The sequence below is a fragment of the Takifugu flavidus genome, chromosome 11 (genome assembly GCF_003711565.1).
Source record: "Takifugu flavidus isolate HTHZ2018 chromosome 11, ASM371156v2, whole genome shotgun sequence".
In the NCBI taxonomy this organism is placed as follows: Eukaryota; Metazoa; Chordata; class Actinopteri; order Tetraodontiformes; family Tetraodontidae; genus Takifugu; species Takifugu flavidus.
The window spans coordinates 9588039-9612594 of NC_079530.1; the positions used below are offsets into that span (position 1 = coordinate 9588039).

At 43.7% G+C, this 24556-nt stretch overlaps 1 protein-coding gene and 1 long non-coding RNA gene across 4 annotated transcripts; both read right to left on the bottom strand.

The window, feature by feature from the left end:
- Positions 1-3256: 3256 nt before the first annotated feature.
- LOC130534258 (uncharacterized) lies at positions 3257-5137 on the bottom strand. 2 transcript variants are annotated; one of them, XR_008952851.1, is made up of 3 exons: positions 4451-5126; positions 4259-4371; positions 3257-3985 (listed from the first exon to the last, which is right to left on the bottom strand). It is a non-coding gene; the product is annotated as an uncharacterized LOC130534258 (long non-coding RNA). The 2 variants fall into 2 exon arrangements; XR_008952850.1 differs by having other exon boundaries at positions 4259-5137.
- A 1831-nt stretch (positions 5138-6968) lies between these two features.
- Positions 6969-23884, bottom strand: LOC130534255 (protein FAM53B-like). Of its 2 annotated transcripts, XM_057048281.1 has the most exons (6): positions 23726-23884; positions 15666-15946; positions 14694-14748; positions 13081-13640; positions 12769-12996; positions 6969-8155 (listed from the first exon to the last, which is right to left on the bottom strand). In XM_057048281.1, exons 2-6 carry the CDS (start codon positions 15744-15746, stop codon positions 7808-7810), a joined length of 1272 nt encoding a protein of 423 aa, XP_056904261.1. In that variant the 5' UTR covers positions 15747-15946; positions 23726-23884; the 3' UTR covers positions 6969-7807. The 2 variants fall into 2 exon arrangements, with proteins under 2 accessions (XP_056904261.1, XP_056904260.1); XM_057048280.1 differs by having other exon boundaries at positions 12769-13640.
- Between the last annotated feature and the right edge of the window lie 672 nt (positions 23885-24556).

Consider the following 24556-nt stretch of genomic DNA (forward strand, 5'->3'; position numbering starts at 1 on the left):
GAAAATCCTGCCGTTACGTGCGCGACCTTTGAACTTCGCGTAGGAGGACGTGTTTAAATATACCACTGTCTGTGTTACATTGCATCCTCTCATTGACGGCGCTCACTGGGGCTTCGTACACGACGCTGCCTTCTGTACGTGCCTCTCTCGCCAAGGTGGCCTTTAGATTCTTGTGCTTGTGATTAGAAGGCGATACTGTAATTCTCTACGGGAAACTGATAAAAGAGAGCACCACTGACAGCTGCACTTCCTCCTCTCGGAACTTTGCACTCTCGCGAACTGCCACACGCTCCAGAAGGGACGGAGGGAGGAAGGGTGGGAGGGAGGGATAGGAAAAAACAGGTGACCCTCACAGACTCCAGCTCTCCTCTCAACTCTGATTATCAGTCTACATCAGATGGAAGGAGGAGTATTTAAACAGGAGCCACGATAAAGAACATTCAAATGTCGGACATCCCTTGACTGAAACCACAGACGCTGACCTATTTTAGGCCGACCGCATAGTTTAATGGCTGAAAGGTAAATGCACACATGCAGACAGAGGATCCATTTGGACTCCACATGCACTGTAAACATGGAAAAAGGGCCCTTCTCTTGCATGACAGACATGCAAAGCTCAAAAGAACACAGCCGTCCCATCTTTGCTTTTGGAGCCCTATTGTCCTCTCTGTCTACAGCCACATGAGCGTGTCCATGAAAGTCCTGTAGATGTTACAGGGACACGTTTGCGCTCGATTAGGCTGCACGTAGTGACGGACAATGGGAGGATTTAGCTGGCGTCTTTCATCATCAAGCATGTAAGACAAACTGGCTAGAAATGAGAACACAGTTGGGAGAAAGGCAGGTGAATCCCTCCACAAAGGCTGCAGAGGAACACAATATGCTTCTTTGATGTTTTTCACTCTTGTTGCTGGTTGCAGGTGTAACCTTTCCCTCATTCCAAGATCTACACCACAACGCAGAATCTATCTACTGCTTTGACAGAGATAACGCGGGGACCTGCGGGTGGGTTCCTACCAAGGAGTTTCAGCTCTCCTCTGTCTTCCCAGTGGCATCAAACGGGACTATCTGCATCTGCCCTTGACAGAGACCGACACCAAAGGAATAAGACTGATTGCTAATCTCTCATGGTGGGAACCCGGAACACTGACATCAGGGGCATCGGGAGCACGGGATCCGGTGATATTCCAAGACCCTGTTTGCTCATCTTCGACATAAAGTTTTTCAAAAGGGTGTTTGTAAAAATGCAACAATTTTTTAGCTCGTTTTTTTACTATCTTGGATTGTTTTGAAGAATCTCTCTCCTTTTGTCACTGTTCCACACATTCTGTCTTTATTGTTTTTCTTCGGTCATCCCCATGTTATGATGTAGAATCAGGCATGTCAAACTCAGTCCTCGAGGGCCACGATCCGGCCGGGTTTTCTATCCCACTGAATGCATTTTCAGCCTGGTAGGACAGAAAACCCGGCAGGATCGTGGCCCTCGAGGACTGAGTTTGACACATTCTACAGCTGTGATCTGCCAAAAATTGAAGATTTTATCACCATCATTTGTGGACAAACAGGGCCGAGATTCTTATTCAGCAAATTGGTGCTTAGTTTGGACGTGTTAATAGGAAGCCGAACATTTGCAGTCATCATCTACCCATTTTTTCCCCCCTGATTTATGATCCTGACTCCTCTAAGATGGTATTTCCTTCTGTCACACATACAGAGCAACATTTTTAGGAGAAAATTAGACAACGACCTTTTCAATTGACCATGAAAATGCTGTTTCAGTTCTGCAGGTACTGTATGGATTCCCTTCTTCTGAACTCCACATCTTTAAAACATCCCAAAATAGATAGAAAAGATTCTCATTAAAACCTGTGTAAACTATTTGATTACACCCCTCAGAGTGTGTGTTTTGCTCCTTGAGATGTTCTTGCCTAGATATCAAATGTAGTAAACTAACAATTCTCAGTGATTGTTAATCATCCAGAAACCTATTAACCAGTTTATCGAGGGGCTTAATTTGAACATAATTATCATTTTCTTGTTCATTATCCCTCCCTGTGCCTGGTAGCTAATGTCTGCAGCGATAACATCGCTGGCTGCTCCGCACTTGTCTGCCCATGTTTACAAACGTGTGACGGTGCCAAGTGCTTTTCCTGCGCTGTTCACGTGCCCCCGGGACCTGCTAGTCTGAAATAGAGTAAATATATCAATTGTTGCACATGGAAACTGTTTTTCTTTTGAAAATCAAGATGGCAGAACCCGTGACGCCACAGCCAAAGCTACGAAACGACTGTTTCCAAATTAAAAATAATGCCAGGATTGCGCTTTCTGCAACAGCTGCATGTGAGAGATCGTGTGTGTGTGTGTGCATGTGCTGTAACAAGCAGGCTGGGAAATCCATTTGCTCATGGAAATATAACTCTCAGGGGGATTTTAAGAAGGGAGTGGGTGCCGGAGCCGTTAGCATTTACTGAACATCTCTTGATTTCCTATTTCACTGATATGTTTGTTCCTGAGCGTGAGTTGGCTGCAGAACCGCTCTGAAGGTTCTCTCAGAACGAGGTGAATGATGAAATGATTTCTGAGAGCAACGTCACTTCTGAATGTGTTTCACAAGTTCACTTCAACTGTCTGGTTAAAACAGCCCTCGTTCACAGAGAAGAAGCATGAAGATGGGAATACACACAATTATGCACCATTATTTTGCTTTTTGCAGTCTTGAAACACGATAAGAAATGTTGTGTGTCACTGTAACCTGCACAATGTGGACACAGAACTTTAGAACAGAGACAATGCTGATGTTATAAAAGTTAAATAGCTACTCACATATCTTTTTATAATGAAACTTTGAAAAAACAAACCCACATTCATCTGATTGTCTTTACCTACTTGTGATTTACTGCCAGACACTCCCATGAGAACCCCTCCTCCCTCCAGTCTGCTGCTTTCTCAGGCTTGAAGTTGTTTCTCATGGTCGTCCTGAAGTAATGGCTGATTTCATGTCGATTAGAGCTCAAATCCTGACTCAACCGGTTCTGCCTTGGCCACTCACAATAAAAGCTGGTTCAGAAAAAAAAACAAAAACATTCTGTGACAGAGCAACAGACCTGGAGCCAAGTATGAGCAAAACTTTGCATACAGAGATGAACCAGGCCTGTAGGACAGGAATTCTCCTCCATACACAGTCACAATGCACAATGCACGATGAAGCTATCGTGTAATGCCATTTTGCTTTGATAAAAGGCAGCTGAATGCCGTATTTGTCAAGCAGCTCTGTTTATTTGCCCCCTCCCCGAGGAACACTTCAGCATTTTCAGAAATCCACTGAGAGCAGTTGATGTTTTCATCTTGATTCACGAGGAGCAGCCACTGTGGGTTCCAACCGGGAGAGAGGCGCTCCAGTATTCGACCCAGATGTGACGAGTGTAATGGATGAAACTAGACCAGCCAATGGAAAAACACAACTATTTCAGTTGCCTATAATTTGGCACCCGGTCAGCGCGGTGCTGTATGTAGGAGTAAAAGCCAGCCTCCGCAGACAAAAGAGAGAAGACACGGGGGGAAAAAGTGGGACATGTGCTTCCTCTCTCAGCACGTGTCCCTCCACTGGTTGCAACTTCCCTCTTCCACTTTCCTTTCTCAAATTAACTTATACACGTCGTCGGAGCTGAATGAGGAATGTTTGGTTGTCGTGGCAACACATTTCCAAAATGGAATAATAGTCGGTGCTTGGATGGCACTCCTTTTCTCTTGTAATAGGAGAGGGCAGGCTGTGTCAGTCTTCTGAGGGGAAGGCTTGATTTGAATGAGTTACTGTGAAAGAAGTCCTGCACCAAACGCTGTTACCATCTGCTCCCCATAAACTGCAATTTATGAGACGCATTGCAGCACAAGTTCTCAGTTTTTCCAGGCTTTATCGCAGTCGAGTCAACATGTTCACGATGGGGCGACGCTCATCACCGGCAATCTCATCTTGTATCACGGACAGCTGCAAGGAAAAGATAGAGAGCAGATTTTAACAATTTTTAACAATTGATCATTCTGATTAAAAATGTCATTCTGGACCAACCCCCCAATAGAAGGGAAAAAGATTACATTAGAAGATAGAAGAATTGAATAGGCAGTTAATTGAATGTGCACATTAGAATGAACCATTGGTTTAAATTAGCTCATCAAATTAGTTCATAAAATGCAATTTACTCAATCTATACAATGTAAAGCTAAAAGGGAATATGTGTTGCAGTGTATGTGTCCTTCCTACCTGCACCAGTTCCAGTATTTGTTTTCCCCCTTTGGGCCATTAAAAACTTCTGAGCTGTTTTATGAAACTGGTCACATGGAGGAGATTGTGGACTCCAAAAGGCATCACCGGGCCTGGATTGTGGCACAGACATCCCATGATTTAATGGCTTCACTGTTGTGCAATGATATGAAGCTGCCATGTGTCATCTACCTTTATTTCAATGCTGGTGACAGATGTTGCGCAGAACACTTGCTGTTCCACAGTTGGCAGGATGATGGGTGCTTTCCAGGGCATGCTTCAGCGGTGGCATGTGTTGTCAAATTATTTATATTCCAAAAATATCTATTATGCAGTATATAAGATTACAATAATCTACAAAACTGTCTTTATTAGGAAAAATGTTCTTTCACTTTCAGAATAACACTGTTACAAAGCTTCTTTGGCTAATATAAGTTTACAGTACTGAGGTTTTCAGGTACTCCTGGGTGGCTGGCGTATAACAAAAACAGTCATTATGGGGTATTCTGAAGCTGTAAATCACACTAAAATGCAGAGCTGAAGGGGAGTGTCAGGCATTCATGGGAACCATGGTGACAAAGTATTGGGTTGCTCTCCTTCACCTTTGAGCAAAGCATTAGTCAATCAGTGACATGTGACACTGGCGGCCACCTGTCTCACCAGTACAGTCGTCTCCGGACATCTCTGAAGTACACACGTACACCCAGATAAACACAACTGGCTCGGACACCATGAGCACGTTGGCTAAAGCACATGGTGTTCCTTTAACACTTGCCCAGAGTGTAAAGGTAATATCTGCAGAGCAACCATTTCACTGAATATATTACACTTTAATTATGCATATCTGTGTGTGTGTGTGTGTGTGTGTGTGTGTGTGTGTGTGTGTGTGTGTGTGTGTGTGTGTGCGTGCAACTATGATATGCAGATATGCATATATACACACATGCATAATTATATTGTCTATCTCTCCTATTTAAAACCTAAACAACATGGCTGTTATACCCACTCCTTATTGTCATATGTTTATTATTATTATTATTAAATTTGTTGTTGTTATTATGTAACACAGCTAATATATAAGCAGTAAGGATTTAACTGGTACCAGTACTGGTTTCCTAGAAATGCAGTTACATTTTACTGTTGATTAGCAATAGTTAAGAGTTCTGATAAAAACACAATAAATCATTCAGCCCATCATCATTATCTGTATTTCTTCATAATAAATTATTATTTCTCACTAGCATTTGCTGTTGGCTGTTGCTTTAGCCCACCTTAAACTCCCATGTCTATTCTGTCTAACTAGTAGCCATCTGTAGCCTGTATTCCAGCCACATACAAGCACATGCACATACACACGCACACCTTCAAAGATGGCTGAAAATGGGAGCTGTACTTGGCAACCGAAATCTAAACGGGATTCTCATTCAACCTGTTGCAAACATGTCAAACCGACGTCTGGAGCTCAGCTCGGATGGTTCTTGCTGACGCGGAAAAGTTTCTGTATGAACACAGCCATGTTTTTCTCCTGTGTAATCGAGGCGTTGCGACCCAGGGTGCTGTTAATTTGCGGCCTTTCCCGTCTCCCTCTATCCAAAGTCTATGTTTGCCAGCCACAACAACAATGCTCCCTATTTATAGCACTTTTACCTCAGATATTAACTCTCTCCCCCGCTTTGCCTGTGCTTCCTGCCAGATAGGAAATATGCATGTGTGTGTTTGTGGTTCATTGACCTTTGGGAACAGCGTGTAACCAAAATACTGTTCATGGCTATGGGATTTTGTGTTTCCAGCCTTTCGTGTCCGGTTTTAAAGAAAATGAGGTGTGAACAGATGCTTGGTTGCAATCCCAGTTCGTTATTTTTCATCATTTAAATTTTATGCTCTCTCGCTCATATTTCATCACCCTCCTAAAACATCTAGGAGCAAACTGGGAAAGAAGAGAAAGAGCAATAGAATGATGTTCACTGATGGAGCTAACCTCGAGGTTGAGACTCTAAAAGTTCATCCTCCTTCAAGGCCACAACCAACACACTCTACAACTGGCTAGAACATCCTGTTTTGGCTGTAAACACTGTTTTCCTCAACGTGATGGAAAAAAGAAACAACTCACCCTATCAGTTTCTCTCAGCCGCAGCCTTACTGGTAACCAGGGTTGATGACACAAGATTTAAATTCCAAACTGGAACCCCGGTTGAAACTCAAAGGTGATGAGTGCTAGTCGGCTTTAGCCGCTTGGACAGACATGAGAGAGACGCGATAGGAAATCCCAGGGAGGAACAACCTGGCCCGTCTGAAACGACTGTCTGCCTGGGACATTTTCTCCTGACATCACCTCCTCTGGTCACTGCAGTGTTACCGGCCAGGGATATTCCATGTCTAGACTTCCTGCCATTTTGTTTGGGGCCGGTGAGCCCCACAAGTGCACCGCGCAGGTGTTTATATTACCGTCACTGTGAAAAGACAATAGTGATAGAATCTGCCCCGTAAACAGAGAGGACATCAAAAATGCACCTATGGGTGTTCAAAAACAACAGCGAGACCTTGGGTGACCTTGCTCTGTAATGTGACGCAGGGAATGAGCGTGGGGGGGGGGGCGGGTAATGGTAAACTTCTAGAGCAGTTGGAAGGATTGCAGCAGATTCATGCCCTTGATGTGTCCTGCACTGCGATCCCGAGCATTCGTTCGCGAGATAAAACAAATCAGACCAGATGAGCGCAGGTTGCACGTTTATTATGTCCATTCGGTTACAAGTAAGGCCTTGTAGTCTTTCTCCTTCACAAGAAGTTCATTAAAAAAAAAAACAGGTTCTTAGAAAAATATAGATTGATATTAGAACTGAAAACATTAAAATTCAGTGTTAAATTTAAATATACAATTTGCATATTAAACTACAAAAAAGGTCAGGAAAGGTGCCTTGACGGAGGCCAATTTTTGAAGAGAACAGGGAGAGTAAAGATCCAGGAGAAGGCAACGTCCTTTTGTTTAAACGAACTCTTCATAAAGCTTATTGAACCTACATTCAGTGAGAAATACATCTGATTTTATTGCGTGCACAAAGTGAATGATGAAGAGGAGACACGGTCTTCTACCTGCACACTGCACCCTATTCTTGATGGCCCCACTTTTTCTGGAATAACTCAAAACAATTTGAGCTACAGACAGGAGAGCCCAGCTACTGCTACAGTACTAAAATATCCACGGTTAACCGACTTTGGAAAGGTCATCAGGTTGAAAAGACAGTTTAAACCTTTAAGGCTGACCCTCACTTTCCAGCTCCTGAGTTATACTGAACATCCACACTAACGTCATTCCTTTTTGATTCAGATAATAAGAATGTTGAAGGCAAATGTGCTATTAATAAGCCATCCATAACTGAAGTAAATGATCCTTGATCTATACCACATTCTAACACTAACTCTCCCTTTCAAAATGAACAATAACTGTCTCCACTCTCACGTCCACAACAGGCATCTCTTAGTACATCTTCAGTGTCCAATAAATTTCAACAACAGTCCATACAAAGTCTTTAAAAATCTCCTATATAATGTTCAGTTTCTCTCAATCTGGTCAAGATCCAACTCGCCCCCAAGCTGGAAAATGTCCCTCTGTGTCCCACGATCGCCCTTCCAGAGAGTGTGATTGCCACTCACAGGGGACCGGGGCCGGGAGTCCACGCTGCACGCCGAGTCACTATCCAGATCCTCGTATGAGGAATCCTCCTCCTCCTCTTCCTCGTCATCTCGCGCCACATCGCGCCGGGACTCCAGACCCAGCTCGCGTAAGGCGGTGAAATCTGACTGGATGGAGTTCCTTGAAGTGGGGGTGAGCAGGTCTGATTGGCTGCCGTCGGTGGATGAGAATCCCGGGCAGCTCAAGCTCTGAAAAGTCTGAAGCTTCTGCACAAAGGGGGAAAAAAGAGGAAATGTTGGTTTGTATCTCTCACTCAGAATTGACCTCCTTGTTATTTTGCCCCCTCCTACTGGAGGACTACTCCACAGGTCCAATCCACTATTCACTGGAGGAACTTTCTTTGTGTATTTTTGTAACACAGGAGCCAAGAATCATTTAATTATGCGAGAATTCTTCACAAAGTCTCATCTTTAGGGGCTGAACCGCAACAACAGGAATTACCAGTGTTTCATTATTGCCGTTTGTCCAAAGGCACATGCAAAACCAAGAACGGCATACTTAACTGTCAGTATCCTATGGTTAAATTATGATGCATACTAATGACGCTTCATGTCACTGTAACGTTGCGACTGACAGAAAAACTACCGCGTGTGGCTCCAAGAGATGACAAGCTCTTATTTTGAAGTTCTTATAACTACTCATTGTGAAAGCAGCTAATGTAGCTCTAAAGGCAGAACGCAGACAGAGCACACACAAAGTCTGGGCCTGCTGGGTTGTTTAAAACAGGAAAGCCTTTTGTGGGTTTCCATTCAACTCCCCTCAAACATTGCCCTACACCTCCATGTGCACGTAACCGTAAACTAAACATGCAGTGGAGGGCCCTCCTTTCACAATAGATTTGTAAAAAAAAAAAAAATGCAGTCTTTACAAATTATTGTACTTTTGCACTAAAGACAGTTGAGGAGAATCTGCCTTTGAGGAACTCCTTGCGATTTCCCTCTATTCAGAGGGATTTAAAACACGAGGCAATCTCCCCGTTCGCCAGATCGTTCTCGCTTCCCATCCTGAATTCCTCTCAGCAACAAAGAAAGGCAGCCATGCAGTCTAGTGAGGGGGTTAATGATCCCTCGAGTGCTCCGGCAGCAGATGTTGGAGGCACAGAGGTGAATAGAGACGAGGTTTTCTCAATAGAGCTTCAGCTTACATGACGGACACCACTAATGCTCCTCAGTGTGTTCGGGCATTTCTTTTCCAGTTACAATGGAACTGGGAGTGTCTCTTTTTTAAATCTCACTTTATTAGGCTTTCCAGGCCAACAATTACCTTTTCCGGGCTCAGGCTTAGCTGAGCCCAAAAGAAAAGTGTAACACATGATTTTGGCTGTATGAGTTTTATGTATTTTCACTTTTAAAGTGCACATATGTGCCTCTCTGAAAGCTTAATCAGTAAAGGAGTAGGAGAGGCCACTAGTTGCCCCACTGGAATGGAAAATAGGATCTCTATAGCCTTGCTCTCTCTGTTCAACCCCCAGCATTACCCCACTACTAATTATCACAGCAGAGAAGCAGACGAAAGGAAAGGAGAAAGAAGGGGAGACACAGCGTCTCCACAATATGCTTTCTATAAAACATACTGTGGCTGACTGGGATTTGGGTGGGTGCGGTGGCAGGTTGGGGGAGAGAGGTTGGATTTCTGCTGTGTACCCAGATTTGCCTTTGTGTTTTTACACTTATTTCAAACCAGATGGGAACCATCCAGACCATATTCTTTAATACCAACCAACTGTGCACTGAGACAGTTTTAATTAAAGAAGAATCAACAATGTGAGCCAGACTAATAAAGGTAAACTCACGCAGGCCATATACGGCATTAAAACACTGAGCATTTAAGGCAAACAGCAAAGATCAACCCCGCTGAGTACTCTGGCAAACAAGCAATTGTGAACTTGACCTAAAACTTTAAAAAGAAAAATGACACACGTGTGTTTCTCTGGATGAGGTGGTTGCTGACATTAGATAACATTAAAAAAAAACAATCATCCAGTGACAGCGTACAAACAGACCGCCAACGGCAAACAAGTGTAAAATAAAACAATGGTCTGAGGTGCAAACAAAGGCAAAAGTAATGAATTCACTTCTGACAGTCAGACAACAATTCAACCCCTTCACCAACATTAATTAGCATAATCCCATGGAAAGCTTTGATCTGCAGTTTTGTCTGGTTCATCCTGTACCGCAGACGGCTCAACTGAATACCTCCAGGTAGAATGAAGTCTGGTAAACACGTCAAGTTGACGCAAAGGCTCAGAACAGACTGAGATCATGCATGTATATGCACACTCGTTTTTCGGGTGATGCGTTCTCTCTCAGACATGTCAGGACGCGTCCTAAACAAAGCCAGCACTATAACTAAAGGAGCCCACCTAGGTGTTCCCGATAGGTCATGGGGTTTGACTGCCAGCTATGAGCACCATCTCTGCCATCCAAGGAATGAAGTGACATGAAGTGAGGAGGTGTAGAGCACAAAAGCCTGAACTTCGCAGACAGATATGAATAGAGAAGAGTTTTCTGCAAGCGTCTCTGTAAAAATAATAACCCCTTTCATCACCCCAACAGCCCTTTCCTGAACATGCATTTATTCCACACATCCCTTTTTTAAAAATCCTACTTGCACTACCATAAAAACGGATAACTAAAACACGGATTGACAGACATGAAGCCCTCAAAATGAAAGCTGCAGGACTAGCTTCACACGGGCCATTTCCTCAAAAGCAACAGCCACTCTGCAAGTGACCTAGAATCAACAGATAACATTCTCTATTTGACAGCTTGCTACACCCACTGAGGAAAAAACAACGAAGAGCCAAGTCGGGACGGCAGCCAGGGATAAAAACAAGGCAGCGGACAAAAGAGCAAACTGATATACAGTACAGTGCATAGTTGACAGGAGAGATTATTCGAGGAATTTTGTGAGACGAATGTATGTAAACAGTTACAGTAGTAAAGTTCTAGGTTATCAACATGACAAGAATCAACAGAATACACACCCATCAGGACGTGGTTGAGCCTGCATTACACTAACAAGTTCCATTGACAACAAGCACTAGGGAACTATAACCCTTCGCAGCCACAACCTCTATTTTTCCTTTTCTGAATCTGGGCTGGTTTAGGTCATAAAACTCATCCCCACACGCCTATTCAACAGAGAATGCATTGTGGAAAGTGTGTGTAGGTGTGAGATATAATAACCCTTTACTCATTGCTCAAAGCAGGGCTGTCAAACTGCCAACAAATGGGTGTAGAACGAGTGGAGAAGGGCACTAGTTAGATCACTTACTAAGTCAACAAGCAAATACACGAACGTGAATCTTCATACAACATTTCTAAACACCCACGTACGCCACAGGAGGCCTTTGACCTGAACTGGTTAACGGCAGAGGGATTGAAAAACCAATAATGCCTGACTAATATAGTACATCAAAAAGGCAAATGAAAGAGCAGAAGTTTTAATTTATACTCTGCTGGGCAACACTTCATGAAAACATTCAAGAGAAAGTAAACAGAGCAATAAAACATCTGGAATAACTTCCATTCAACTGAGCTGAACAGAAGTGCTCATGAGGTTTCCAAAACTGAGAAAACACAAAATCTCTTAAAACACTTCTGGTTGTTCAAAGAGAACAGAGACTATTATGATCATCTGCAGAAATCTGCATTTGTATGTTTCTGCAGCTAGAGGCGATGCAAAACTGTGAGGGTGTGTTTGTGCATCTGTGCATATCAATGTGCCTGATTTTCCCTTTCTGGCTGTTGGCACGCTGAAAGGGATCCTCCTCGTTGGCAAGGAGGATCCCTTGTTGATCCAGTTCCTGCCAGGTCCTCAGAGTGAGCAGCTGGGAACGTTGGGAAAAATGGGGTCGAGGGGATAAACTGACGGCGCTTCTAATAAGAAACCAGAAAAAGGACAATATTTCCATAACAGGTAATTTCAGGGCATCAAATCAAAGTTATAAATCAGCTGTGATTTGATAACTTGTGCAAGTACGGGTGGGTTCTGGGATTTGCAGCCTGTACTACAGCTTAGTTTGAATTCCAGAGGACTGAAATAAGCAACATTGAAATCACATCACCATGTAATTGATTGCCTGTAAACGATTAAGAGCTTTAAATAGTTCTATTTTGGATATGACTCTGGCTGTGGTCATTCACGTTCTCTTGCTACTTGCTTTGACCTGACAAACCAAAAAATATGTGTGACCGGAAAGCAAATCAGAACTCTGCACATCCAAATATCTGCACTCTTAATCCCCTCAGTTGCTCTGTTAGTGGACAAAGGCCAAACAATTGGAATGAAGCAAAAAGGAAATGATAAATTGAAATAAGGGTCAAAGAATCCAGAAACAAAACTAATGAAGGGTATTGGTTCCAACCTTTGGATTGTCGTTTACCCAACAGAATAAATGAAATGATGAACCGGAGACAGGCTTCCTAGAGCGTGGCACTACACAGCCCGACCAACCATAAGGAATGCTTCTTTAGGAAACGCCACTTCCCGAGAGAAGCCCAGAGCGGTTCCACTAAATCCTTGCTCTGACAATCCAGAAAACTTAATATAACTCGATTTAATCCAGGCCCAAATCATATTGAAAAACATTCAGAGAAACAGAGAGATGTTTGAGGCTAAAGTGTTTATATCTAATTGTCTGTATGGCCGAGTGCTTAATTAAATGCAACAGAGCTCGTTTTGCAGCATGAAACTGAACAGGGATTTTTTAAATGAAATCACAAAGAGTAATGCTTGCTCCAGGATTGAGTAGAGATCCACTAGATCATGAGCCTGAATGCAAGTGCTTGTCTGTGCATGTCAGCATTTAACTAACCTGAGTCATCTTGGCCAGGTCCAAGGAGGGCCGCTGCTCCTGGGCATCTTCAGGCCTCCTGCGCTTCATCGCCGTCTTTTTGTCGTTCAGCACACAGGGTTGGGACCTGCTCCGGGAGAGACACCTGGTGGCCCCGGGTCTCTGGCTCGCCCGTCTGCCCAGTTCTGGTGTGGAGTCTGGAGAGCTGGCCTCTGATGCCTCTTCCACTTGGTGCTCTGGCAGGCTGATCTGCTCATGGGAAAGGGAGAGGGGCCTGAGGAAGGCGTGGCGCTGAGAGTGGGGATGATGGGTGGAAGGAGAGATAGGACAGACTGGAGAGGCTGTGAACTCAGGGTACGGAGGCAGGCGGTTGAAGAACGTCAGGTCCAGGGATCCATCAGAAGATATGCTGGAGCGCGAGGGCAAACTAAAGCTCGAGCTTCGTTGCATGATGGGAAAATGTCCACTGGAAAACCCCCCTCCACCCTTGACACTTCCTCCACTGTGGCACCTTCGTTTTTCCACTGTTGTCCACACCCTGGAACCTTGGGGCTTCCAAGATGAGCGAAACCCACTGAATTCATCAGAGAATGAAAGAGAGCGACACTGACGCTTGCTTGGGGGGGCTGTGGGAGCTTGGCTGGGAGCTGTGGGGCTGTAACGCGCGGAGGTGCATGTGTTATGGGAAACGGACCCCGCCTTCATGCTATCACCGAGACTGAGGTCTTGTATCAGACTGGTGATTGCAGTGGCGCTGCCCGGGTCCTTGGCCCAGTTCCAGCTCGCCGGCTCAGGCACCACATCCCACAGGCTCTCCAGACTGGTTCCAGACCGGCAGGGTACTCTCTGCTGGACGGAACAGGTCTGCCACAGATCCAGCCGACTCTCTGCATCTGCAAAGATAAAACCCATAAACTCTCAATAAGCTCTAAGCACTTAAGTTAATAGGTAAACCATTAAAAATGTAGGAGGAACAAATATCTGCCAAATAGTTGCACATGTGTTTTGTACTAGTAATATACTTAAAGGGACCAATTAGTGGTTCAATATGAAATTCGTTTAATCCGCCAACTGTCTCAGCTTGTACAAAGGTTCAAGGAAGAAACTGAAGGAAAGTGCCAGAGTGCCTGTAAACACCCAGTTTAAGTGGTAAAGTGAAAATCTATAAAAGCTTTGGGGGTGGGGGGGGGGGGTTATTTGCTGATTCAAATCCCATCCTCTCAGATGCTTTGTCTTCAAGACGGCATGCTTGCCCAAAACTGGTGGGCAACCTTTTGGGGAGGACAAACAATGTACTGGGGGCTACAGCGTTGACCTGGCAGGAATGCTGGGAAACAACGTGACACAGAGAGACAAAGCTGGATGTCGGAAGGCCACATTTTGAATGAAGAAATCCCGTTTTATCCCAGAAGACACGACAGACAATGTGAACGACAACGGCTAGTAGAAATGGCAAACTGTGTACTCTCCGTCTGACATCACTGCCAGTCCCAAAAGAAAAATAGTGACAGTGAGTAATAGCAGGGGTTTGTATGAATGGTAACATGTCTTTTAGCACAGGGGGTAATTACTGCAACGCCAACAGAGCCGAAGGGAAATTGTTGACATAAGCAACAGCATATTCAATTACAGTTCACTCCCATGAGAGGGGTGTGCAACGTTGTGTGGCAGCAGGTGCACCCTGATCATGAGAGGGGGATGAGTGACTGACGCAGAGGGAGACGGAAGAAAGTCAGCAAGATTGAGTGGATAAAGAAAGAGACCTTATAATGAGGGTCTCTGACCTTGATGGTTCCCCTGATCAAAGGATTCAAAGGCTAATTCCTTTGTAACATCTCAAATACTTGTTGTTTCGACAGGACCCTACCTCAGCTGATACCATCTAAATGCATTTACATTCCAAAGGCGAAGGACAAAACGGTGAGAAAGAATGGAGATCAACTCACCCACGGTTCCACGGGAGAAGAGGGTGGTCCCTCTGCTCATGGTGTGGAGGTCACGCTGTAGCAACACAAGCAGGGACAGGCAGTGAAGAAGCAGAAAGGAAACAAGGTTTACCGTGGTCGTGCTCAGTTGCCAATCATATGAGAAGAACACTATCAGTACAGATTAATATCAGTAGTCTTTAGAGTCAGTGCTCAGTTGTGCTGAGGTGTTTGAACTTTAGAAATGAGGTCTTTAGTTTCATCAGAATGCAGCTATAAGCAATTGGCAAAAGAGGCTATTTTAAAACACACACCCATGAAATGCTGCGAATTTAACCAGATCCACCCCTACCAGACACACCTTGGAAATGTTTGCAACGTTGCCAGCTGTGAGACTTATGATATTTCAGACGATCTCTCAAACTTTGCAAAGGGCTAAAGAAAATAAAAGTCATCATTCATGGCTGATCTCATCATCTACTGGAGGAAAATCTTAGATACAGGCGCATAGATGGTAGGAATCCAGAAGCCATCGGGCTCAGGCCGATTATACATGTGAGTGGAGATTCAAAGACAGGAAAAGAACACTTAAAACAATACTTTCTGTTTTAGTTTCAAAAGGCTGAAATGAGCAAAGTTTCCTGCAGAAGAGCAGATAGATACAAGTGCTGGAATATGCAACTGAACGTGTAAATATTAGTGCCCGATATTTGAACTTTAACTTTTCTAGTTTGCTAGAAATAATACAAATGAATATAATAAGGGATTTAAATTGTTAAAATATCACATTTTAGCCAAAGGTCCTCTCTGCTTTAAATCTGCCTGATTATAAATCGAAATGACATCGATGTGGAATTTCTGATTTAGACAGTTCTGTGTTTGTTATACATAAAATATTTAACTTTTGTATCATAATGTACATGTGGAACGTAGGTTAATCACAAAATCACGGTGTGAAACAGCAGACTTGGCCTTGTTTTATGTCTTTCTCACCAGTTGCCTCTCGACGATCTTGGACCTTACATCACTGACGCCCTTCTTCTTTTCCAGTGTTTTTAAGAAAATGATCACCATGGTAACCTGCAGCTCCGTTCAACTGTGCGCAGATGCAGAAGACAGCCAGCAGCAGACATCTTAGTTGAGGGCGGAGACGCGATGGCACATCTGGGTGAAACCTTTGGCTGCTCGGTGACCTCCCATCTGCAGAGGGTTGGTAAAGTGCTGCTGGATAGTGAAGGAGGTAGGGATGAAGGTTCTGACACTTGACCTGATGCCTGAGTTGAGGAAAACATAAAAACACATTTAGATTTCCAACACAGGCGCAGTGTTCTCTCAGGATTGACAGCTGACCCGAAGCCATGATTCTTCACCACAGCCCACGAGAAATAAGAAATAACAGCACAAACAGCTTATTTATATGAGCATATAAACTGACACGGTGACAGAATGATTCAGCACGAGGCTACAGGAAGCCATGCGGGTAAATTTTCAGTTGCTTCCTCAGTTCATTTTTCCTGTCTGCATGTTATCAAATTACAATTATTATTTATGAACAGACTGTAAACACAAGATTGAAAGAAAAAGGGAGCTGGAGACGGTGTAGCGACAGACACCCCTCATCACGGCTCGTCTCCACAGCCTCACTGACACGACTCAGTGCATGAAAGGATTGTGGGGAAATGATCATCTTTCAACATCCAGAAAGCGAAGTGGGAAGCGATCATCGGCCTAAGCCTACAGTATTAGCCTTAGCCAACTGCTAACCACCAATTAGGAGCACCGACGTACAAAAAGGAGCCCCTCCAATCAACTCCTGCTAATGACAGATTTCTGCTGCAGAGTTGAGCTTAATGGATTTTCCATGCATGCTGGAGTCCGACATGCGCAACATGTGGTTTTGTGTAGTAAGGCTTGTTGCACTTACATAATGTGTTTTAGAGCGACACGTGTAAGCGTTTGCTAGGTGTGAAACAAGTGTGTGAAGATGCAACACAAGCTCAACGGAAGAAAAACAGTGAAACGTCATAAACAAGATGGACAGGTGGGTCTTGTGGGGACTTGGGAAAATTTTGACAAAATGTGTTTCATTATGTCGCCTCTCCCAACCTCCCTCTTCCCAGGCCCCATGACTACATGAAGACTATAAATGTTTCATGTCGGTGTGCCTCAAACCAACTGCGAGCATATGACTCCCATTATCTCCATTTATCCCGGAGAGTCAGTGGAGCACAACTGGGCCTCCACAGGCGAGAGGGCCTGGTGTTGGTGCTGGGACTCAGAGGAGGAGGGAATGTTGTTCTTGATCAGTTTTGCAGATTGCCTTCCTGATTCAGGCTGACACTGAATAACGGGTGCTCCGGTACAACAGGGTGGCGTGTGTGTGTGTGTGTGTGTGTGTGTGTGTGTGTGAGTGAGAGAGAGTCAGCGTGGGGGGGTGTTTTTATGAGTGTATAACAGAGTGGGAGCTGAGAGGCATGGTATTCATCTCAAGTCGTTACAGAAAGCTGGTGGAACGATGCGATGGGTTGGTAACCGTCACACTGGGTTCTGTGTGTGAGGCTGGACACACACGTCTGCACGCCTGCACTCACATGTGTGTAGTTTGCAGGCGACTGGCGACTAAACTGAATGAAAGGTCATGGGAGAGGGCAGAGCGAGTGCGAAGTCAGACCTGCAGCCATACTTGCTTAATGAAGTGAGGTTAACAGAGTGGGACCTGTCAAGCAGATCTTCACTGCCTGGAGTGAGCCATGCCAACATTTAAATTAAGATTACTGCTGTTTTACTATCAAACAGAAAAACAGGAAGTGAAAACAGACGGTTCACAGAACAGGATGGGATAGGCCTAAACACAAACCTTTGCGATCCTTATCGCTCATATTCTACCTAACGACCCGTTGTAGACGTCTGTGTAGTGCTGCTCCCCTTTCAGTGGCATCAACATTTTAGACCCTATTTGTCAGGACGCCAGGAGCACGCCGGAGAAGAAGAAGAAACCACGACAAAACAAAAGAAGGAAATGGTCATCGTTAAATGGAAACTATTTTTAACGTTTGGCCCTATGAGAAACACAATGTTTCAACCTCCATTATAAAGTAAAATCTCATGGTAATTCCAGTTAAGATTTATGCATGGGTGCAGACAGCAGCTCTTGGCTCACAATAGCAGGAGGGCACTAGAAAGGGCAGCTAAGATAATATGGCTCCATGCCCAGGCTGAGATTTGTACAGGCAGATGAATAGAAGCCTATTTACCCCCCCTAAAGTTCTTTGACGGGGTGTTTGGTGTCCATCACCAATTGGCTCTGGTTACTGCATACTTGTGTGGAGCGCGTCTGGTGTCAAGACTTTGATAGGTGGCTGCAGCTGAGAGGGAACCAGCTCCATTCAAATCAATGAAATAACAAGAGACAAACACAGACATGAAGAAAGCAGGTTTGATTTTAATTAGGGAAAGTGCGATGTAATTTCTACTTTGAGAGTGGCTCAAAAGGATTTTCTGGAGGAAAAAAGACCAGCTGTTGATGTGTGGACCTGATAAAGTCAAATAACGTAAACGCTCTGTCTTTCCTAAAGATTCTTTTGTGGCGATTGTTAATTCACTGTCCAAGTGCAGTCATGCTTATCTGATATATTGGTGTCAAGGTCATAAATGTGGTCCTGTGGAGGTCAAGACATATCATTGAATTGTCTCGCTATCTCCCTGGCACCCAGTGGCCCGGGAGTGCTGGCCAAAAACAACATGCCATCACACAAACACATTTTCCAAAGTGCATAAACAATAAAACACCTTCAAGTCTTTGTGAGCAGACAAGTTTTAGTTTCCATATGCAAAATTCAATGTTGGGTTTTTTTTGCATACAACAGCCCTCAACTACACCCCAACGATATCATATCTTTCAAAAGATATTTTGTTTCTTTGGAATGTGTATCATCATATATTATTTTATTTTTAAATGGAAATGCTTTTCACTTTGTCTTCCCATTTAATCAGACATAGAATCCTATAAGGTCTTGGTCCGTAACCATTAAGTATGGTGGAATCAATTTCAATGCTGTCCCTGCTCTGCCTCTGACCTACATTTGACGCTTTATCTCCTTTGTCATGGACCAGCTTTTCCTTTTAATTATCCCGCTACACCACAGAAAGTCCTAACACCAATTCAGCCAGGCACATTTGTACCAGACACTGAAGAAGAAAACACCACAGGTCGATGAGCTTCTGACATCAAAAACGTCGGTCTTCACACCCACAAAACTTACAGTATTTTATGTCATCTTTCTTGGCTGTGTGATGTCACTTTTGTTGCCCAGTGCGTACTACCAGGGGTTTTTCTTCGTGCTGCTAAGCGCGTGTGAAGATAAGCAAGCATAAGGCTCATAACCAGCTCACTTCCCTTTGCAATGTACTTGTGCTTTGCTTGTGGTCACATGCTGCTGCCGAACTGGGTGTGGAACGCTCTGACTACATTACCAAACAGAAGAGAGACGACTGTAAGTCATCCACAATGCGCCCTGACACCATCTTCATTTTAAATTCTTTTTTTTTTTATATATAAAAAGAGCTAAATATGTACCCATCTCATCCTATCCTGGTTTTTAAGAAAGTATGTAAGCAGTTCCTGGACTAGCCCCCCGCTGTGTTTACTTAGCTTGAAGATAAGGCTAACTTCACTTCCAATGAGCTGATAATGAAAATGATGAACAATCTGCCGTGTTCATTGATTTGGTCAGTCTCTCTCTGACCTATGTCAGAAAGCAGAGGCTGCACTGTTATGAGCAATTTAACAGGTCGCCATGGCAGCGAAAACACAAAACACAAGCCTTGGCCAGTGAAGAATTGCATCTGAACAGCTCATCACTTCTTTATCAGTGAGAGTGTTTGTTACAGGAAACTGGACTATTGGACAAGGGCAGTTTGTGGAGCAGCAGCTCTACCACAACGGATCCTGCAAGCACAACATGGCAAGCAGAAACAGGGCAATCTGGTGGGGCGGGGGGCAGCCCAAGTATATGAGGCAAGGAACTTAACTAAAATATTAAGAAGCTAGACAGCAGCAGCAGGATCAGGTGTTTCTGTTCGAATGAAGGTAGGTATAGGGCCTCCTGCCCCCCGGAGTGACCTTTGCATGCTGTGCCTCCGCTTACATCAGGTACCCCTCTAATTACAAAACCAATCCCCCAGTCCTCCCCGTCAATCCTTGCCTTCCCATTTGCGGTTTCTTCCATTATCCATGACTGGCGGGTTTGTTCTGTGTGCACACTAACCAGAGCCTTAATCCATCAGGGATCCATTACATGGCAACCTCCAGTGCTGTGAGCAATCCCCGGTAATTGCCCCGTCCTATAAGGGAGGACCTGTTCTTATAGCGTATAAGCAAGTGATGTTATACAGATTATCGCAACCTATTGACCAATCCAGTGACAGTACATAACTGCAAAATGTTGCGCTCATATTTGGAGGGCCTATTAATGGCGAGAGAGGGTGTAGAGGGAGGATGTAAAGAAAACTATGAGCAGCATTCCACTGTTATGTTCATTCAGTCATGAAGGGGGGTGTCGGAGCACCATATGGATCTCTTGACTACTCAGCAGAATACACACGAGGGGTGTGAAACCGATCAAAAAGGTCATGCTTGCAAATCTCGACCTTAATGAGAGTGCTGGAAGATTTTGGAGCTGTAATTGATTAAAAACTATAAACAAGTCTGTCAGCTTAAGACTACGTCTGTTTTACGATTTTTTTATTTAGGGACGGGAGAGAGGGAGGTAATATAGGCACATGCGCCACTTTTGTTCTACCTGTAATAACAAGTCAATAAATCCTGCTATTATGTTTGAACTGATGCAACACTTGCTTCTAAAGTAAATCAACGGGTTGCCAGCACCACTAACTGCGTAATTGTTAAGCTAATAGGCTGCAACGCTCGCAGCCGCTCGATCTTGTGCTGTTGTTTGGAATGGACATCAGATGTAACTAAAACACGCTGACAGATTCCAGCAGGAATATTAAGATCCAACCGGAACCACTAAGAGGTTCTACAATTTTATTGCTTAATAGCTGATGACTATTTTTTAAAATGCTATATAAAAAACGTGGGTTTTTTTATTTGATATTTTTATGCCAACACACTTAATGTCTTTTTAAAATTTAGACCTGCACAAAGATCTCCTTTTTGGAGAATCTAGGCTATCAGAAATTAACAGGAAATTATGTTGCAGGAACAGAAAAGTCTTGTGATTTGCTCCTCAAAAGTGAAACTGCAAACAAAATCAATTAAAAACCACAGAAAACAGGCAATAACCAAACTATTCCAATGAGACATTCACAGCAAATGATATATTCACACACACACACACACACACACACACACACACACACACACACACACACACACTGATATTGAATATGTAAAGAACTCAAACTTGCCACAGTTAAGCTGCTTTTGAGCCAGTTTCAAATGATCTACGTTGAGCCCTTCAGGATGTAAAGTGTCACCATGAGGTGACTTCTGTTTTAAACTTGGCATGATCAATCACTACCACAATGCAGGAGCACCACAGTCTGTTTATGGTTCATGCAAACATTCCTATTGCATCTCAGAACGCTTTTGCTCTCTATTTGAGTCTGGAGCCTGTCTTGGGGGGTTGGGGAGAGCTTGCCTGGCGTATGTGAGAAAGCCCCTTTTCTTTTCAGCTGCAGGTCTGCCTCTGTGGGTGTCGAAACCTGCAGATTTACAAATCTATCACATCAATGGGGAAGGAACATGCAAAATTAGGCACCACAAGCAACACTTGCTGTGCTGGAGTGCCTTTGGAGAAGTGTTATGAGTGAAGTTTTTTATTTAGTACTTATGACAGGAGGTCCCCATGATGAAAGAAATGAAAGGAGAAGATAGCGTGGAGGCAGAGACAAGCATGGCTAACACCCATTTTCTGGTAGCTCAGCATAATGCTCAGGGCCAGTTAACAAGAGAAGGAAAGACAGAGAATATTACAGAAATAGTCAAAAAATACCAATAACAGAGAAAAGAGGAGAAGATAAAGAGACTGACAGAGGGTGAAAAAGTGTGAGGAATGAGGGAGTCTAACACTCAGAGAATGGACCAGTGGCCTGCTCTGCACACAGCTGCCCACTGGCAGAATGGGGCTCAAACAGGGCCTTTTTTTGCCTGCAACAAAGACTTTGCAAATGTGCACAAGCTCAAGCACACACTGAAGTGCAGTGTGGTCCCTTTTAAAAACCCAGGGGTCCTAAATGCTCTCATAAATCACCTCTAACTTATCTCCAAGTCCAAAAGACAATGCCACAGGCGTTGTAGAGTGCAATCAAAGTGCATCACGTTATGGGAGTAATACGCTCAGAAGAGCAAGGTGTCAGATATTAGGCTGGATGTTAAAACTCCTCTGAACAAAGAGCAAATATTCCTGTGACAAAGCTAAACTGCGAGTGTGTGTTTTTTTAAATATATTCAATAGCTGCAGGGTACTCAATATGCAGAAAGACACGCAGCACAATGTAAAGCAAAGTAATCACCCATCAAATTTCAACTGTAGGTTTGTTGGCCGGGCAGTTCTGTCACAAGACAAAATTAACTGCTGCCTCGCAACTCCAAGAATAGTTATTTTAATACTGAAGAAAATCACAAGAAATAATAGGACACTCAGTACTGTCTCACACCCCTCTGAAGTTCTGAATAGATTTTCCCATATTTTAATGCTGACTTAAGGACAGCCATAAATGAACACAAATGTCTACTTCAACCATAGCTTTGCATTTTCTGAGACTCATTTTCTGCCAAGCAAAACTGCACAGCCATTCAAGTGTGTCAAGGACAGCGGTAGCTGTGTAAAAAAAAATAAAAAAAAAACATTTCCAAGGATTTCCACCAACAATAGCTTGGTACCAAACCAGTTTTTCGTGACATCGTGTTTAACCTGTCCACAAGATCAAACAACTGCAGTGCCATATTACTAATGGCAAAACACCAGCACCAACAGTTACTTCCTACAACCCACAGACGAGAGGAAACATCACTGACAACAATTCAGTTTAGTGCTGCGTTGCTCCACATTCAGGGAGCAGTTGCCTTTGATTTTGAATGAAGAATGCAATAAGGCCATTCCACATGTGTGAACCCTCTCCTGCTGTTGAGACACGCAGTTTTACATGTAAAAATAAAGGATGAGGGTGTTTTTTACTTGCATAATTACTAAATACTGAGGTTTAAGGTTGGTTCTGTTTGGTTTTCAGGATGAATATGCGAAACGGTTTCAGTTTTATAAGCATGCAATGCAGCATTGCAGCAAATATGGTCTCAATAATCCATCGCACATCGTATCTTTCCAGAATCATGTCTAAAAAGGAAAAGCAGCATCATTTTTGCATCAGCCTTAATCAGTCACCTTCTAGGACAGCTGGCTTAATTACACATACTCTGCCATCATTTGAAAGAAATATGAAAGTGTGTGGTGGAAAGTTGTCGGACACATGCAACCAGGCCGTGTGAGCAAGAGCAAGCTTCTTCTTTTTTTCAATCTCGTCTCACAACTTGCATTGCTGATGATGTGTGTCAAAAGAAACCAGACCCCAGTGCCTCTCCACCCACAGGTAATGGATCTGAAATGAATTTTATGGTCACACGTGATAGATGGAGGGGAGTTTGCTGACTCAATGAGGGACCATTAAAAATAAGCTATATTTTTAATGATGGCAAAGGATTAGGAAAATAAACCAAACATTGGTTCTCAGAGACTAAACTCCACAATTCCTGATTTAACCTAGAAAAGCACACAAGTGATATCCAGAGAACTGCATGCCAGAAGGTGTTTTTGAGTCGTGCCTGGAGGCAGTGCACTTTAACAAGGCAATTTATCATTACGGAGTAAAATGACCGAGAGTGACATCTGTTTTCTGATCATTTTATGAAAGGAGACCCAAATTGTTGCGATTTAACAGAGAGGAAACCCAACATGAGCAGATAGTGAGAAGAAGGAAATACAAGTCACTACAAAAAACAAGTGCAAAGATCGTGTTATCCGAACACATACTACCTGGCCAGAGGCAGCTCTTTTGCAGTTAGGTCATCTTAGACAAAAGGCGTATTAATGTAATGACAAGTTTCTCGTGGTGGCAGCCACCAGTTGAGCATTTCCAGCGCAGGACTGAGCAGCTGAGAGCCTCACTGCTGCTGCTAGTATCTGCGCACCCACCAACCACGACGATGGGGGGGCGGGGAACATAGAGAACACAAAACACACTGTTCATCAGAGTCACAACAGATAATGTACAATCAATTTTATTAATATCTCCTTGTGACTCAAAAAATGTATATCCATTGTTCAAAGACGACGTAGAAAAACGCACCTTGCGCATCGTACTCAATTTTACCCCCGCAGAGTTGGTACGTCCCGCTACGGTCCTCCCTCAGGCATTTACAATACTCATGCTCCACTTTGTGTTTTGTGTATGCTTTTCTTGGAAGGTTATGAAGCCAACATGTCAATCAACTCTAAACGTCGATGTGTGGTTGTTTTAATGAGTTGTGACACATGAACCAACCACGATCACAGGTCAGAACGTTTTCAAAAGTCACTTGTCATGGATTGTATTGCATCCATGGAGTGGTGAAAAGGGAAATCTTTCATACTTCCACAATGGCTCACCCTGCTGTGGAAAAATCTCACTGCTGCATGGTGGAGTCATTCAATAGCTCCTCAAAAATCTTATTAGGAGACCTTCAAACATGTTTCCAGGGAGATGGAGTGGAAAAAACCTAAATATTTGCACGATCACACCTGGGAAGTTCAAATGAAAGCACAGTATTCATGCAAGTAGAGCAGCCTGTGGGCTATGGCTTTAAGTCTAAAGTCTTATGTGGAATA